This window comes from Siniperca chuatsi, linkage group LG1, assembly GCF_020085105.1.
Source record: "Siniperca chuatsi isolate FFG_IHB_CAS linkage group LG1, ASM2008510v1, whole genome shotgun sequence".
Taxonomy (NCBI): domain Eukaryota; kingdom Metazoa; phylum Chordata; class Actinopteri; order Centrarchiformes; family Sinipercidae; genus Siniperca; species Siniperca chuatsi.
Window position 1 is genome coordinate 18,658,211 of NC_058042.1, and position 17,529 is coordinate 18,675,739.

The 17,529-nt window shown below is 38.8% G+C and overlaps 2 protein-coding genes across 7 annotated transcripts; one reads left to right on the top strand and one right to left on the bottom strand.

Annotated features, from left to right (window-relative positions):
- The first annotated feature begins 301 nt into the window (after positions 1–301).
- Positions 302–10,258, top strand: slc38a7 (solute carrier family 38 member 7). 6 transcript variants are annotated; one of them, XM_044191776.1, is made up of 14 exons: positions 312–438; positions 583–704; positions 1,842–1,923; positions 2,452–2,922; positions 3,346–3,399; positions 4,699–4,843; positions 5,413–5,557; positions 5,663–5,761; positions 5,871–5,928; positions 6,023–6,137; positions 6,484–6,631; positions 7,100–7,299; positions 7,393–7,444; positions 8,068–10,258. In XM_044191776.1, the coding sequence occupies exons 4-14, from the start codon at positions 2,671–2,673 to the stop codon at positions 8,168–8,170; spliced, it is 1,371 nt and encodes a 456-aa protein (XP_044047711.1). In that variant the 5' UTR covers positions 312–438; positions 583–704; positions 1,842–1,923; positions 2,452–2,670; the 3' UTR covers positions 8,171–10,258. The 6 variants fall into 6 exon arrangements, with proteins under 6 accessions (XP_044047710.1, XP_044047711.1, XP_044047720.1 ...); XM_044191775.1 differs by lacking the exon at positions 583–704 and having other exon boundaries at positions 302–438; XM_044191779.1 differs by lacking the exons at positions 312–438; positions 583–704 and adding an exon at positions 476–497.
- On the bottom strand, positions 10,126–16,397 carry si:ch211-122f10.4 (cathepsin A-like). Its single transcript, XM_044191774.1, has 11 exons — positions 16,023–16,397; positions 15,541–15,652; positions 15,326–15,463; positions 15,080–15,238; positions 14,789–14,880; positions 13,118–13,202; positions 12,876–13,028; positions 12,635–12,780; positions 11,470–11,632; positions 11,290–11,379; positions 10,126–11,182 (listed from the first exon to the last, which is right to left on the bottom strand). The coding sequence occupies exons 1-11, from the start codon at positions 16,190–16,192 to the stop codon at positions 11,099–11,101; spliced, it is 1,392 nt and encodes a 463-aa protein (XP_044047709.1). The 5' UTR covers positions 16,193–16,397; the 3' UTR covers positions 10,126–11,098.
- Between the last annotated feature and the right edge of the window lie 1,132 nt (positions 16,398–17,529).

The window sequence follows — 17,529 nt, forward strand, 5'->3', positions numbered from 1 at the left end:
CATTACTAATTACAATCCGGTAATGTAATATATATATTATTCTGAAATGGGCTGCATTCTGCGTAATGAGTACTTTTACTTTTGGTACATTAAGTATATTTTGATGCTAATACTTTTTTACTTAAGATTTTGAATACAGGATATTTACTTGTATGAGTATTTTCAGTAACTATTTTTATTGAATGCTAAACCTCACATGAGACTTTATATCTACACATCAATGTTTTCAAGCGTTCTTCCATAAAATAAATAAGGGATTTCATTTGCTCCTACTAAATTGAACACGAGGCATATAATTACAGAGAACTACAATACCCACAATTCTAAACAAGAAGAATTCCAGTCACGTGACGAAGTGTCACATGCTCCTGTGCTCTGCACGCCAAAACACAAACGGCTCAGTCATTTCATTGCGGTGGAGGCTGTTTAACATCGAAGGTACTGTTCATGATCCGCATTTTATCCTCTACACATCACTAAACAGCGACGAAATTACAGTGAATATAAATGATAAGATATTTAAGTGTGTGAACTGTTTGGTAATTTTTTTGTGTGCCTAATCTAGTTGTATTTTGTGTTCAGCTAGGTGTAACGTTGGCTAGCTAGCTGTTGTAGGACACTATCGAAGGGGTTGACTTCGTTTTCAACGACTCTCAAGCCAGCCGCCGCTTGGATTTTGATGCGCGTCTAATCTTGGTGTTACGGTATGGGTGCTTGGAATTAATTTATAAAATTTGGTAACAAGTTAAAAGAATATTATGTTGCACATTATAGTAAATCCAGTTATAATCAAATTTTAAGTTATTGTACTGTATTTTTTTATTTAAGAGAGAGAGAACTCAAAAACATAATCACATGTTGGTCTTTGACCTGCCTTAAGAAACCTTTCCTTCATAGGTGACATGAAATTTTCAGTGGATTTCTGTTCAGGATGACCCTGGCTATGCCCGTGTCAAATATTCAGTGATTTTACTGTACAGTTTCTGAGAAATATAAAGGGAAAGTCAGCTCAAGCTCAGTCAGCTCCAATTACATGATAACATAAAAACATTCTCTCATATTTGATCTGTTTTTGAGTAATTTAAATTAAAAAAAAAACAGTACAGTAAAAAAACAGTACAGTACAATAAGTCAATTTTACAAATTTTACCTAATTTGTTATATTTCACAAATTATTGCTAAAAAACGTCTTTCTTAGACCTTTTTGGGCGCCCCAAGCACCCATACCGTAACACTACGAATGGACGCGCATCAAAAGCCGAGCGGCGGCCGGTTTGACAATCGTTGACAGATGTTATTGTTACGTTAATGAAAAGAAAAGCAATAATCTAATCACATTTAAAGGTGCGTTATTTAACCAGTATTTCGTGTCGGCAGCTGTAGGTGTGTCTGCGTGGAATACGATAGCAGTAAATTAAATTAAGGTCAGCTGGACAACATTAGCCTCTTCCCTTGTTCCCGGTAACGTTTGCTTTACTTCTTCTCCTACAGTTTATGTCGACATTGTTTAAGATCATTAGTGATTTAATGAGAGATCCACCCGGCATACTTTCGGTGAAATAGCCTTGTAGTTTGAGATTGTTTGTTCTCGAGAGCCATTGTCGTATTACATGATCTTTTTAAAAGACATGTCACTAAATACAGTGACATAAGATAAGTGTCAGGGTCTTTAAAACAAACAAAATAACAAAAAAGTAATCCTACTTTTACCTAGTTTGGCTTGTATGAAAGGCTTAACCCTCTTCCACTTTTATTTCTAAGACTCTACAAACATGCATATCAGTAATAATGGGAAATACTAGTTTAGCTGCTTGACTTGAGGCTATATGTCTCTTTTACAGGTCCCTGGTGTGCAGTGGTCAGATTGTTAAATTGAAGTGAAGAATCTGACTCAAAAGCTACCATGGTCTTGCTTGGGTGAAGGTATGCATTCCTCGCACAGTTAAATGGGTAATGTACTGCATCAGGACACTCCCATGCTCCTGAGTGTGTACTTCCTCGTGTTGTTTGTTAGTAGAAGATAAGATAGAAACATTTGAGGAACTGGCTCATCAATTATTTGCTCTAAGGAACCAATAGTGGTCAAAAACTCCACAGGGAACCTTTTAATATACTCACAAAGACCAGTAGTATGCAGGTTTCATGACCAAAAACTAAACAGTCTACGGTTGAACAATAGAATAAAAAGTTAACCTGCCTTGACTTTTCACATAATTTTTTTTATTAAGGTTCATTGTTGATTTAAGAGTTATGGTTTATTCACCGATGGAACTTAATATTATTTGCTTGGGAACTAAATAAGTGCTTGACATTTGTTCACAATAATCCAAACACTAAGTAAAATAACTACTTTACTTTAAATTGCATGCTGATATGATAACAGCACTGTGCATGCTCAGTTTTTATTTACAAATGCAAGTATCTCTCAGTGCAAACAATATTTCATTACAGATTACCGAATGGCTCCACCACTTTGAGAAACATCAGCTGCCTCCTGTCTGTTGTGGAACTTAAGACACTGGACATAAAATATTAAGTGCTACTGCATGATTTCCTGTCCTGTCACTCAGACTTTCTGATAAACTTTTCCTCCACTTGGATCGAAAGAGTTGGAGGCTCATTTTGTGGGGTGTGTAAGGCTTGGCAGGCCGAGCTACAGCCTGTTGACTCATGGCTATTAACACTGATGTCGAGGACTGGGGCGGAGTTGGGAGTAATGACTCTGGAGAAAGGGCGTGGCTCCTGCAGAGCCCCAGCGTGGAGTCTGACCGGCATCTTGAGACGGACAGGAGGAGTGGGGGCGTGTCGCCTTTGGGAGCGGTCTTCATAGTAGTGAACGCGGCACTGGGAGCGGGTCTACTCAATTTCCCCGCAGCCTTCAATATGGCGGGAGGAGTAACTGCAGGAGTGATGCTTCAAATGGTGAGGAGATCCCAGTGAGGCACATAATGCTGTAGGCCCCTTTTACAGGCCCTCTGCCCACTGCATGAGGCACGTGTTCATCCCTAGGCCAAAGGGATGTCTTTAAATTGCTCACTATGTCCACCAACATATACCCTCATAAAACGTAACTCAGAGATGCAAGTATTTTTTGGATTTAAGAGAAGCTGATAGGACAAAAACATGGTGTTTTACTTCATAATTGTATGAAATTACTGATCGATTATCTAAATTAGAATCTTAGGACTGAACACAGTACTTATACTCTACCTTGCACTAAATGTTAGATCTGATAACTGCTGATAGTCTGAATGTATTTTCTGTTTTCTTGTGACCATCGCAAAACTGCCTATAGACACTATTATCGGGAACTATAATGTAATGCTTCCTGTTTCTTTGTTTCAGTTCATGCTGATATTCATAATCAGTGGACTGGTGATCCTGGGCTACTGCTCACAGGTTTGTGTCACTTCAGGACCGTCAGATTCTGACTTCCTGAAAGTCTTTACTTCCATCTCTCACTGTTCCAAGTGTTTCTCTTTCATTTTCTCCACCGTGTTCTGCAGCCTTCTAAATCCGACTGCTTTTCTTTCACGAGTTTCACGTTTTCTCTTTCAGTAGTGATGAAATAATTGGAGCAGCCTTGTGTAATGTCTTGGTTCTGTGGTTGTATTCCTGATCAAGAGTAGTGCATTGCACAACTTTCAGTTCCTGATGGCTCAGACTTGTGCTTGCATGTTAAAACATCATGGATAGAGAGTCCATCCAAGTTTGAGTCAGTTAAATACATTTTAGTTGTTGATCACTTTTTTACTTTATAGATGATATTCGTTTTGACCCAGAAACATCTGCGGAATATTGCTTTGAAATGCAAAAATCAGCCATATTGAGCTGTAGGATGAACTTTGTCTTAAAGCACGTGGTACCATGAGAATCGAGTATGATTGACTGACTGTACTCAACAGCCTCAATCATTACTCTCTCTATAACATGCCTTAAACTGAAGATGAGTACAGTTAGCAAAATATGTCAGTTTTAACCTGCTGGAAATATCAGATGAAAGGAATCCGCCATAGGACAAATACACCAGTAAATTTGATCCCTTTTTTGTTATGGTTGACAACTTATCTGATACCTTATTTGGACTTTAGCTTTAAACTCCACTCATGCTGTGTTACAACTGCATTAAAGGAAGAGCTTGGCACTGACGATGTGAGGACTCTTCCTGGATCTGGCAAATTTTAGTTTCTGTTTTTGAGACACAATAATGCTGGTCGTGTTTTAACGTCGATGGAGATTGTTTTCTTGGTACCATTTAGGGCCTTGTTAATGACCCAGCATTGTATAAAAGCCACAGGCTACCTTAGACATTGTTGGCTGAGCAGGTGCATCACCTCAACGCCTCAGTTTACCCTAATTCAAATGGATAACTTCACTATGTTAATGCACCATCTCACAACACATCCATCATCTCAAGATGGTCATAGAAACTGGTGACTTTTACTCCGGTGGCTAGCAGTTTAAGATTTCATGCCAGAAGACTTAAAGAACCTTCAGTAATGATACAGCAGGATGTTTGCATATAAAACCGGCTAATGTTTACAGACTAGGATGTATTTATTTACCTTGACATTGAAGCCTACAGCCTTACACTTCATCAATAATTTATTTTTCTCAGACAAGCAAAAAGACTATTCCAGTACCTTTTTTACTGCTGAATCCATGTCCACTTTTTAAATATCTATCTGTTTTCTTCAGGTCAGTAATGAAAGCACCTATCAGGAGGTTGTTCGAGCCTCATGTGGGAAAGTCACAGGAGTCCTATGTGAAGTAGCCATAGCTGTCTACACCTTTGGGACTTGTATTGCATTCTTTATTGTCATTGGAGACCAGCTGGATCGCTGTAAGTATATTCACACTGTTGCAGTGAATCACCCACCTGCCACCCTGTTTCTGTCTCATTTCATCAGATTGGTCAATCTGTGATCTTATATTTTCCTTAACCTGTTACAGTTAAAAATGCCATTTATCAGAGCTTAGCTTTGCATAATTGTCATTATTTATTGTTTTGTCTACTAGTAGTAGTGTTGATTACCTTTTTTACAAAAAAACAAAACAAAAAGGCTGTGCCATCATCGACGAGGGCAAAGAGCATCAACAATGTCACCACTTTTTCTCTCAGTAAATGTCCATCATGTGACCCGGTCTTACATTTCCATGTACTGAGATGCTGACTGTGTAGAATTCCTACTTCTGCCTGTTTCTGGGAAACTGTGACCTTCCACCTCTTTTGGTGTTTTGAAATGAACGAATGGAGTGTTTATGACATTAATTATCTGCTTTGCTAAATCTCCATGTGTACAGGAGTTAATTCCCAATGTGGAACTCTCTACTCGAATCCAGCATACACTTTACTGCCTCCTTTTGTCTGTCCCTCTCAAAGTTTTTTGTAATTCCTTTTTTTTGTTGCAGTGATAGCTGCGATGGCTCATGAAACAGACACTACAGTCAGCAGCTACTGGTACACTGACCGCAAATTTACCATCGTTGTTACTGCAGTCCTGGTTATTCTTCCTCTCTCCATCCCCAAGGAGATTGGCTTTCAGAAGTATGCCAGGTACAAACACTCAGTCACCTCACTCAGCTTATTTTCTCACTGAGGATTAAAAAACACTTTTACCTTGCGTGATGATCATGTCGGAGTTGTTGTTCTTCATTGCAGTGCACTGAGCGTGATGGGAACCTGGTATGTTACCATCGTGGTCATTATAAAGTACATCTGGCCGGATAAAGAGGTGACTCCGGGCTACGTTCCCACCAGGTGAGCTTTTTATCATTTTAGCTTTGTCCACCTACTCATTCAAGCAGAAACTTTTGCATCCTCGTCGTCATGCTTTGCTTGAGTTGCTAAATCGTTGTGTTTGTTACAGTTCTGCTTCCTGGACTGCAGTTTTCAATGCAATGCCCACCATATGCTTTGGTTTCCAGGTATCTCTTCATTTGGTATCATTTGAGATCATAAAACTATATGCCTTTCTTTTAGTTTAATAATGATTAATTATTTTTGTGTCGTCCCCCCCAGTGCCATGTCAGCTGTGTGCCAGTGTTCGACAGCATGAGCAGAAAAGAGATCAAACCTTGGGGAGTTGTAGTGACTCTCAGTATGATAATCTGTCTCTTCGTTTACACAGGAACAGGTATTATCAATGTTTGCACTGGCATTCTCAATAATGTACCTTTTATAACCTGTGATTACATTTAGGAAACTGCTTGTAAAGAGGTTTTGATGACATTATACAATCATGATAAACCATCTGATACAGTGAAACTTGTCTACTTTATTGATTCTTATCACATGGATCAGATATAAAGTCGTTCATAATTTTCAACATATAACGGGTCTGAATATTTGATGTCAGTTAAAATTATGCTGATAGCCGAAGACACCTATTGTGTAGTGCTGTTACCAGTCAGATGGCTCGTGACTGGCTGTCAGTACTTAAATGCTTGTCGTGTTTTGTGTTGTGTTTTTGTGTTGATCAGGTGTCTGTGGATTCCTGACATTTGGCTCCAATGTCAGTCAGGATGTGTTGATGTCATACCCTCCTGATGATATTGCTGTGGCCATTGCAAGAGCTTTTATTGTCATCTGTGTCATCACCTCCTACCCCATTTTACACTTCTGTGGCAGGTAAGATACAGTGATTTCCACACGTCTGGTCTCCCTGTTCAGCATACTGTATCTCAGTCACTGTTGTTAAGATTGTAATAAAGATTGTTAAATTGCACAAACCTAAAAAGAATATTTGTGTATGAATATTTCTACCTATAGTACAGTGACGTGTAGTTACAGCCTCGTATTACCTTACACATAGAAGAATGATCCAGATCAGTTACATACAGTGAGATATACAGGTTTTAAATTTAAAAAAGGAAGAAAAGAGCACTGGTATTGAAATGGGTACCTGGTATCAGCCCTGAGAGTAAGTATTCTATATATATATATATATATATATATATATATATATATATATATTTTCTTTGGGAAAGGAAACATGGGATCAGTGCATCCCTAGTGTGTGATAAAGAGAACTTTATTTTACGATGCAGTTAATGCAGCATTTCCTCATTGCACTCTGGTGTAATCGTGTGCTTCCAGGGCAGTTATAGAAGGACTTTGGCTGCGTTTCCAAGGCGAGCAGGTGGAGGTGTGTGTACGTCGTGAGCAGAGGAGAAGGATCCTGCAGACGCTGGTGTGGTTTGCCGTCACCCTCGTCCTCGCCCTCTTCATCCCAGATATTGGTCGGGTGATCTCACTGATTGGAGGATTGGCAGCATGCTTTATCTTTGTCTTCCCAGGTAACATTTCCCTCATAGTTTTGCAAGGTTTCAGATTTCTGTGCAATTCTAATGTCACATTGTAAAGTCTGTCCGACATCTCTAACTTAACAGGTCTATGTTTGATGCAAGCCAAGCTGTCAGAGACAGACAGTCGATCTGCAAGGTGAGATGCTGCTTATTCTTGGATGTCTTTCGGTGTCTTTGGAAATTTAAAAAAAATTATTAAATTCTAGTGTGGCACAGCAACAAGGTTCTTAGATCTAACCCCACGAGGGGCCTCAGTGTGTGTGGAGTTTGCATGCTTTTTTAACTAGAGTTGGTCCATGGGTGCTGCATTTTAGTGGCCCTTTACTACTATGTAGTTAGGATTGGTAAAACAGTATGAATTTCCTCACAGTATAACTTAAAGATGTATTATCACACTTTGGCCATTGGGGTGCAGGAAAAACATCAAAACAAATATCGCTAGCTTATGGAATTGCTATGGCTTAACAGTCAAAAAACTATTAAACATTTAGCAGACAGAGTAACATAGCATTCATTTGGAGTTTTGTATCCATGTAAACTGAATATTGTTTGGTTTTGAATAATTGATAAAATAATCAGCAAATTAATTGATGGTGAAAAAGTTTATTGTATTTGGGTGTTACTGTGATTTTGCCACTATTATCGACCCTTTCACATTAGAGACATTTGATTCAGTTTCTTTCACAGAAATAAGTTTACTCAAATCTGCATTAAACATTTTTTTATGATGATTTTCTTTAATATTGGTTTCTGTTACAGCTGGCACGGATTGGTGAGCTTCGGTGTTGTCATGGTTACAATCGGAGCATTCATCTTTGGCCTTACTACGACCAACTCCATTTATCAAGATGTCGTCAGCTAAAAAGAACTTTTTTTTTTTAAATCGGAGCCAGTGGTGTCCTCGTTATTGAGTGGGTGCTTAGTCCTGTGCTGCTATTCTGAACTACTGGATAAATTAGAGAAGCGTCTCATGACACTCATTTAGAAAATCAACACCTTTTACGGCATGTCACATCCCTGCTCCATGCTGAGTTAAAGCTCCAGAGCTCTTGATTCAGTCAGGTAGTAGTCAGAGACAGCCCACATTGCCAAGTCACTTCAGACACTTTGCCTTTTATTTTATGTAAAGGTTAAACTGCATGTTTTATTTTTATGATAGTTTAACCTAACCATGAAAACAGTTTTTGACGGTTTAGCCATCCACAGGGGCACAGAATGACTTCCCCTGTCTCTGGACCTTGTATGGGCAACCCGTTCCTGTCCTGTTTACAAGAGCTGAAATACTTTGTATAGAAAGGTCTTACAATCAAATTGATTTTAATAATGAAATTGTACCAATTTGTGTATTTTAACTTGCATGTCAAAGTAAATGTTTCTTATTGAAAATGACATGCTGTGGTTCCCAGGTCAAGACTTTGTTGGTGCTGCTCGTAGTTTGTCCACAAATTTTTCAATATAAAATTGAATTGATTGATATGTTTGCATCATTAAGTGATGTCAGCAGCAGGGCTGGGCAGTGTGTCTTGCTGATTTAGTTTCCAGTCAGTACCTCTAAATGAGTTAAAAAAAAGTGAGGTTCTTAACTATTTGGGCACGGCCAACTAATCATATTTTTAAATATATTTAGGAAACCATTTGAGTTATTTTGTTTTCTTATATTGTTACATATTTTATAAAGTTACTATGATTTTACAATTGGTTTGGAGGTGAAATCATTTAAGACAAGTTTGCAAAAGTATAAAGCTACGTTCATGTAGGCCAACATCACTTTAATGTGCAAACAGTCAACTGCCACACAGGCTGATAACCACAGCAGCGTGCCTCTGTAAACACAGTACAGATCTGCAGGGTGTCCAAGACGAGCAGCACCTCCACATTCAAGATATCCTCAGGATCCTCACAGGGTGGGTCTGGAAATGGTAGTCTTTAAATGTATATGTATGCAACAAAAAAAAAAAACCTTGTCTTGGTGCACAGGTGAGATACAGCTTGGCTGTCAGTGGGGAGAAGCCAACTAGTCAAACTGAGTTTGAGATTTTATTTATTTGAATCAGTACACACCAGACATTGTTTCAAGTTCAAGAATGAAAAGTGAGGAATCTTTTTTTAATGCCCCTATATTCTGTATCAAGACCGTATCTACTTAACACTAATTAATGTTAACACATAACACAATTAGAGACCATTAAGTTGGATTGCAAGTTAAAACAAGCTGCAAATGCAGCTGAAGTATATTTAAAATGAATGTTCAGGGGTGTACGATGACAGTAATTGAGATTAAACTGAATTGTTTTAATCACTGGTTCTACATTTATTTAGATTATCACAGCTAATAATCTTGGGTACATTAAGCATGTTATGATCCATAAGTCAAGTGAGATTCAAGACTTGACAGCCTTGTGTTTGTTTATCCAGGTTTTATGAAACCCAGCGATATACAGTGTTTTATTTGTGGAAATGAGGGACACACTGTTGGATTAAATACACTGATACAGCTACTGTATTGAAAAGGAAGGGAAAGGAGCTATAGTCAAAACAATAATGGTGTCTGTGACCAGTACAAGAACATCAGATTGTTTACTGAAATTTCTTGAATTCATTGTTGGAATATATATTGTTTTAATGGTTTGGTGTTGAACCATTTGTGTCTTTTTTTTTTTTAATTTAAAAAAAAAAAAAAGATTTACTGTTTTGGTGCTGCAGACAACAATTTGTCTGGTCATGAGTGAAGGTGCGTTTATGATTTGTCCCTGATTTACTGTGTTTTCAGGCTAAAGGATGTACAATTTATTCCAAAGGCATTAGTTAAATCAGAAATGTGTCCATGTCAAGTTTTAATGGAAATACTTGTGATATTCCAATAAATGAACTACATTCAAGGCATGTGAATAAATCTAACAATTCATATGTCACTGGCAGTTCAAAACATTTAATAAAGAGATAAATGCAAGTGGAGTTGCATTTTTGATAAATGGCAATTACCAAACCAAAACCAAAAGTCTAAGTTCAGAACAATCACCTTGTATCACTGAATTTACTTTTGCTGAAAATGTCAATGAAAACCACAAAACAAGATTCAGCTTTATATCAGTGCCACAGAATATACCTTTACATGATCAAATTAAGCTAAGTCTAAGTGGATGTACAATTTCTGTTTTGGCGTTTTAATCAGCACATTAGATATGAAATGAAATGGTGAGCTCAAAGAGCTGACAGGGTTTTCATTTCTATTTTGGGTGATTAGTAAAGGACTTGTACCCTTTTATACGTCTATATGTAGTTCCCCAGTTTCCGGATAATTCTCAATAAGACGACAAGGCCACCAACGAGTTTAAGGCTAAGCAGAACTGAGCTGGTGCTTTTCACTTACTGAAAATCAGACTGAAGGCACAAATCCCCAAATTGAGCAAGAAGTGAAGCTGGCTGGTAACCAAATATTAAAGAATTATTTTAATTCACATTTGTTAATGTGTCAAAATTTGAGAGACTGTCTTAAGAGGGTTCCAGTTCTACACTATTAGCCTATATAGATGTTAACATCCTCAAAGCTGGAGGTTGGCACAAGACTTGTTAAATTTTAAATCCAATGTGTTGCAAAGACAACACAACAAATAATGTGTCCCTCTCCAAATACTCACACTGCACTGAAGGTACTCTATGAACAATAGAAATTATGAGAATACGTGCCCTAAAAGTCCTTTTCCCTCCAAAATCAACATCCCTGAGAAAAATGTACCATCTACTAAGTGATGAGTGCAGGTATATTACATACAGCAGTCTCCATCATGGCTCAATAGGAGTCATTTGTTAAGAAAGACTGAAACATGTGGAAAGCTGGACCTGGAGCCCACTGAGGAACCATGTGACCTGCACCCTGAAACACAGGACAGTGGCATTTCACAATAATGCAACCATATTATCAATGTAAAAAACAGCAACCATGCTTCCATGGCAGACACTAAACAACACATTGGTGGTTACCTTGACTGTCAGGAAAGTTATGTTTCCAAACTGTTGGTAGAAACCAGCAATCTGGTCATCATGAAGCCAGGTCTGGTACTTAGTGGTTGCCTAAGAACAACATTTTGTATTAAGAAGTGCATCTGGTTACAGTTTGAGGGGAAAACAACATTTTTAGAATCCTAAAATTCAAGTCCCTACTTTCAGGCCGAGGTCTTCCACAAACCACTGGTCTCCCAGGAAGTTACAGGCCATGTCAGTGTCTCCGTTGTAGACGAGCGCCCGCAGGCCCAGAGAGAGCAGCTTCAGATACACGTCCTTCACTGTTGGGTACAAGGTGGTGTATTGCTCTCCAACTTCATCACTACAAGGAAGAAAAGAGTTTATTATGATCAACATGTCGCTGACCTCCTACTGTACACAGACAAGAGGGGAAAATGCCTCATTTACAAATTAGTCACTCCCATTTGATGGGATTGGTACATGAATGAACAATGGATTCTAGACTGCAATTTGGCTTGTGCTATTGTCTAAAAACTACTTCAGGGTGTTAAAAACAACAGCAGTTATCAAGGCAACAGATATGCATGGTCCCCAGATGATGAATCCTGACTTTGGTGATCCCTGGACTTTTCCTCTAGTGCCACTATAATGTTCATATTTTTAGTTTTGAGTGAAATGTCTCAACAATTATTGGAGGGATTGACATGAATTTTGGTACATACATTCATGCTCTGCTCAGGATGAATTGTAATCTCTTTGGTGATCCCCTGACTTAGTTTATGACCAAATATTTGCTCAAGTAATGACATTCCCATCAGTCTCAGTCAATAAGCACTAAACACAAAATACAGCTAACTAAACTAAGGAGAACATTATACCTTCTTACTATCAGCAGGTTAGCATGTGGATGTTAGCATTTAGCTCAAAGCACTGCTGTGCTAAAGTACAGCCTCACAGAGCAGCTACCATGGCTGTAGACGCTTAGTCTTGTTTTACTGTACTCTGCATACCTACCTGTTTTGTCTTTTAATAAAAATTGCTGCACTGTGAGTAAGATGTTCATGTGGCAAACTGTGCCGTTTTGTCATTTGGAACCTTTTTTTTTTTTTTTAATTAAATGTCTCTTATCACGTTCTTCATGTGACATTGTCAGGTGAGATGGTCACTTTATTCTGTGTATAGATTGATAAATGAAGATACACTTTGACATATGTTACGCACCTTTGGTTGGTACGGTGAGATTTGCTGGAATCTTGCAATACAAGGACCTCCCTTTCATTTTGTTAGGGATGTTTTGACCAACTACAGGCAAATACCGACATTACATTCATCTAACCACATTCATGATTTTGCTGTAACATACCTGCAGATGTCCCATGGTGGCAGCGTATCTGGAATATGTAAAGCTTTCCTCACGTCGCCTCTGTTCAGCCAGTTAATCTGAGCCGTGCTGTTGATGCAGGGCGGGACTTCACCCAGAGACACGGAGGGAGGCACTCGATCTGAAAACTTCATTAAAAGATTTTTTATCATTAACGCTACAAGTCAATAAGAAGATTTTGAAGCACAGGTGCATGGGCAAGCAGCACTTGGGAAACCCTCACCTTGTGGGTGTGTGAGTGTTTCCTGTAGTTCTTAAACAGATGGCTCATGGTCCTCTCATAGCCTCTGTGGGACATTCTGCCACCCTCACAATCCAAGTACAGGGCATACTCATTAAGTCCGCTACCATACACAATACCAAAGGCTACATTCACCTGAAGGGAGACAAGGAGGAAGTAAAACCTGAATGAGTCATCCGGTAGCATCAGAAATGCCAAATTCTGAAGAAACAGTGCACACGTACCAGTGTCGTGCAGGTCTCTGAACTGGAGTTGTAGAAGTCACAGCCCCCCTTGTCACAGCAATTTATGTTCAGATCACGCCACAAACTGCACATGAAACATAACTTGAAAAATCACTGCATCACCTACATGCGAGTCATTTATAGCTTTTTGTCGATACTTTCAATATCTGTATATTAATGCAGAACAATAGCATTAGGCACTCCACATACTATCAGTTACATTGATTTCACTGGCACAATTAAAACCACAAAAACAATGTTTTTCTTTGGTCGTTTGGCATTCAGTAAAGAAAAGGACTCTGAACATTAAAATACTGCTGTTCCTCCTAACTGACTGATTAAAATACAAGCTGTAGGTGCTCTTCAACTATAGACAATATCTCCTTTTACATACACAAATCACATGTTTGTGACTTCTGAAACCTGTTTGTCCCAATGTTCCAGTGAGTGTCATTTCAAATGCAGCATCATATTGTTTAAACTAAGAGCCAAAAGGACTCAAACTGGAGGTTACGCATGTTGTGTGCATCATTGCTGAATGAACCAGGGGAACACAAAAAGCAATGCATGAAGGCATTGCTTTTTTAACATACAGTGGTGTGGAAAAGTGTTTGCCCCCTTCCTGATTTCTTATTTTTTTGCATGTTTGTCACACTTAAATGTTTCAGATCATCAAACAAATTTAAATATTAGTCAAAGATAACAAGTAAATACAAAATGCAGTTTTTAAAAATGAAGGTTATTAATTATTATTATTATTATTATGGAAAAACAAAATCCAAACCTACATGTCCCTGTGTGAAACAGTGATTGCCCCCTAAACCTAATAACTGGTTGGGGCAGCCTTAGCAGCAACAACTGCAATCAGCCCTGTGGCAGCGCAGACCATCACAATACCACCACCATATTTTACTGTTGGTATGATGTTCTTTTTCTGAAATGCGGTGTTACTTTCACGCCAGATGTAATGGGACACAACTTTTGTCTCGTCTGTCCACAGAGTATTTTCCCAAAAATCTTGGGGATCATCAAGATGTTTTCTGGCAAAAATGAGACGAGCCTTAATGTTCTTTTTGCTCAGCAGTGGTTTTTGTCTTGGAACTCTGCCATGCAGGCCATTTTTGCCCAGTCTCTTTCTTATGGTGGAGTCATGAACACTGACCTTAACAGAGGCAAGTGAGGCCTGCAGTTCTTTGGATGTTGTTGTAGGGTCTTTTGTGACCTCTTGGATGAGTTGTTGCTGCACTCTTGGGGTAATTTTGGTCGGCCGGCCGGCCACTCCTGGGAAGGTTCGCCACTGTTCGATGTTTTCGCCATTTGTGGATAATGACTCTCACTGTGGTTCGCTGGAGTCCCAAAGCTTTAGAAATGGCTTTATAACCTTTTCCAGACTGATAGATCTCAATTACTATCTCATTTGTTCCTGAATTTCTTTGGATCTCGGCATGATGTCTAGCTTTTGGTCTATTTCACTTTGTCAGGCAAGTCCTATTTAAGTGATTTCTTGATTTAGAACAGGTGTGGCAGTAATCAGGCCTGGGTGTGGCTAGAGAAATTGAACTCAGGTGTGATAAACCACATATATGTTTTAACAGGTGGGACAATCGCTTTTTCACACCACTGTATTCCCTCAAAGAAAACAAGCTTCCTCTACAACAAAGTGCCACTTACTCTTCTCCAAAGAGGCCGTGGTAGTAACCAAAGTAGATCAAAGATTGGTCATTCAGAGCAAAGCTGCTGAGGCCATTTCCCACTGCAAAGCCCTGAAAACAAAAATATATTCAAAGATAAATGTTGGTAGTTAAAATATCCATCTGCTTTACTACAAAAGTCTTTTCTGAATTTCACAAAACATCTAATCATGAAACTGCATTCGGGTGGAGGTACTGATACTGAGCAGTTGATGGTGCTGATGAGCAAAACAGAGGTTCAAGATGAGTTTGCACTTTACTTGCATCTCACCTTGAAGTTGATTTTGGCAGCTCCAGTAACCACGCGCAGGCTGAGGGTTGGTGCATAAATTCCACCATAACTTTCCCCAAAGATGAAGAACTCATTTTTAGTGAAATTTGGGAACTTGGCAAAGAAACTCTGCAGAGCTTTGTAATTATCGTCAGCGACCTAAGAGAAGAACATGTAAAATAGAAAGGCTGTTTCTAAGCTTTTCATTACTTTTCAAAAAGGGTGTCAGTCAGTCACTGAACTCACCTGGTCATCATCAGTGGCATACTTTTTGTCATCAGAGTAGGAATATCCTACTCCTGCAGGAGATTCTACATACAGCAAATTGGCAATCTTGTTCCAGCTGAATGTGTTCTCATACAGAGTGGCCCCGTTATCATTTACCTGAAAAGGGAAATTAACAGTGCCTAGTCAAAGTCACTTTTATTCAGTGCAATTATTTATAAAGTTAGCATGCTCACATGAAAGGGTCCATTCTCTGACAGGAATCCATCCAGCGAGCTGCAGCCTGGGCCTCCATTCAGCCAGAGCACTAGAGGGTCTTTGACTGGATCCCGCTGAGAAGTCACAAACCTGCAGGAGATCAGGACCAGGATTAGTACTGCATTAAGTACTGAAAGGCCACACATACCTTTACACCTTATTCAAAATTACTTAATGGCACTCCAAAGATGAGTACAACTGATAGTATTAACAGTGTTTGTTCAATTAGCAGTAATATTCTGTTAATTTAAAATTAAACTTTAGCCTAGACTAAAAATACTAGATTATGGGAACCCTGCAGGTGATCTGATTGTTTTTTTATTTGCATCTATAGCTCACGTTGTTCGACGGTCCTGGTCCACTTCCAGAGAACAAACATGTTACTTCATGCGAAACTGAGGTGGCGCAAGGTGATGCTTATTGAGAAACTGCAGAAAGCCAGTCGGTTACTGTTTCTTACCAATAATGGAGAAACTTTCCCGGTTGTGCCTGGAGGTGTCCCGACCACTGTCGATATTTCGGTTTGAACATCATACCTGGCAGGTGAGTCACCTCATCAGGAGCGTACTGAGCCCGGGAGCCGAGCTGAAACGCGGCCAGCAAACACACCAACAAACCACCGGCGTACATAACTGAACTAAACTCACTTGTAACAGAAAACACTACACTACACTACACTACACTACACTACACTACACTTCTCACCAATGTCAGAGAGAGACGACGAGGCTTCTGACTTCCTCCAACGGCAGCTCCGCGTGAACAACTAGAACTAGAACGTCATATGACTGCTGCTGTGGGCCACGTGACCAGCGCCTGACTCTACACGGAAGTCTGTCCTGATCCAGTGGTAGCGCGCAACATCACCTCGCCAACATAATCAACTGTCAATCAAATGTATATCTCTTTGTACAATATATTGTAATATATGATATGTAATATGATCAATAAAAAAATACAGCGCCTCGCCACTTCTCGCTCGTCGCGGTGGGTGTGTCAACGCTGGCAAGATATAGCGAGTAGCTTGCTCATTAGCAAACATAAAATAAAAATAAGAGACCTGCACTTTTCCCCACAGAGCAATCGTTAATGTTATTAGTAACGCCTGTGCTTTTCCTAAAAATGTCTGCTGTGAAAAAGGCCAATCCCCATGTCCATGGTGATAGGGTCTTACTTGTTTGATTAGTAAAGGATGTCTTATTTAAACTCCCTATAGACTAAAAACTAACAAATGAACTGCTATATAAACCTCCAGTATACTGGGAAAATAATAAACACTATGCATATCATTTCTCAGAGGGTTGTGACTCACCTAATTTATTTCTAACTTTCTCTTTCAATTTCTGTTTTTCCCCTGAGGTTTGTTCCAAAAAGTTTTACTGAGTTCTTTGAGTAAACCAGTAACCAGTCTTTTTACATCAGTCCGTGTTCCAAATTTTAGGGGTTCAACGGTTTTGGAAAAATACTCATAGCTTTTTATCACAGAAGACTGACAACGTACCTTCCTTTAATTCATCTGTCATATGTAGTACATGAACTTTAATACAAATATATCTTTTACAGGGAAAGTAATTATTCTTATGTGAAAATATATTAATGTATGCAAATGGGGAAACATTGCCCTTGTAATAAAAAAAGAGGGTCTTATAAAATATATACTTGATTGTCTCAGTATATACTAATTTCAATGTCTTTCTCACTGTAATTGCTTTGTCGTTTGTTTAATTTCCTCTTATAAATGGCCTCTTATGAATATTTTGTTTTATTATTGACAGTGTGAGTAGGGGGTATGTACAATGTACAATTATAAACTAACACTTGGTGAATAATCTATAAGCTGTTTAAATTTGACTAATTCTGGGCCAACAAATAAATCAATGACCCATTATTTCCTAAAAAATAAATTAAGTATATAAAAGAAATAAATGTTTTTTAAAAATCTGAGAAAATTAAAACATTTTGAGACT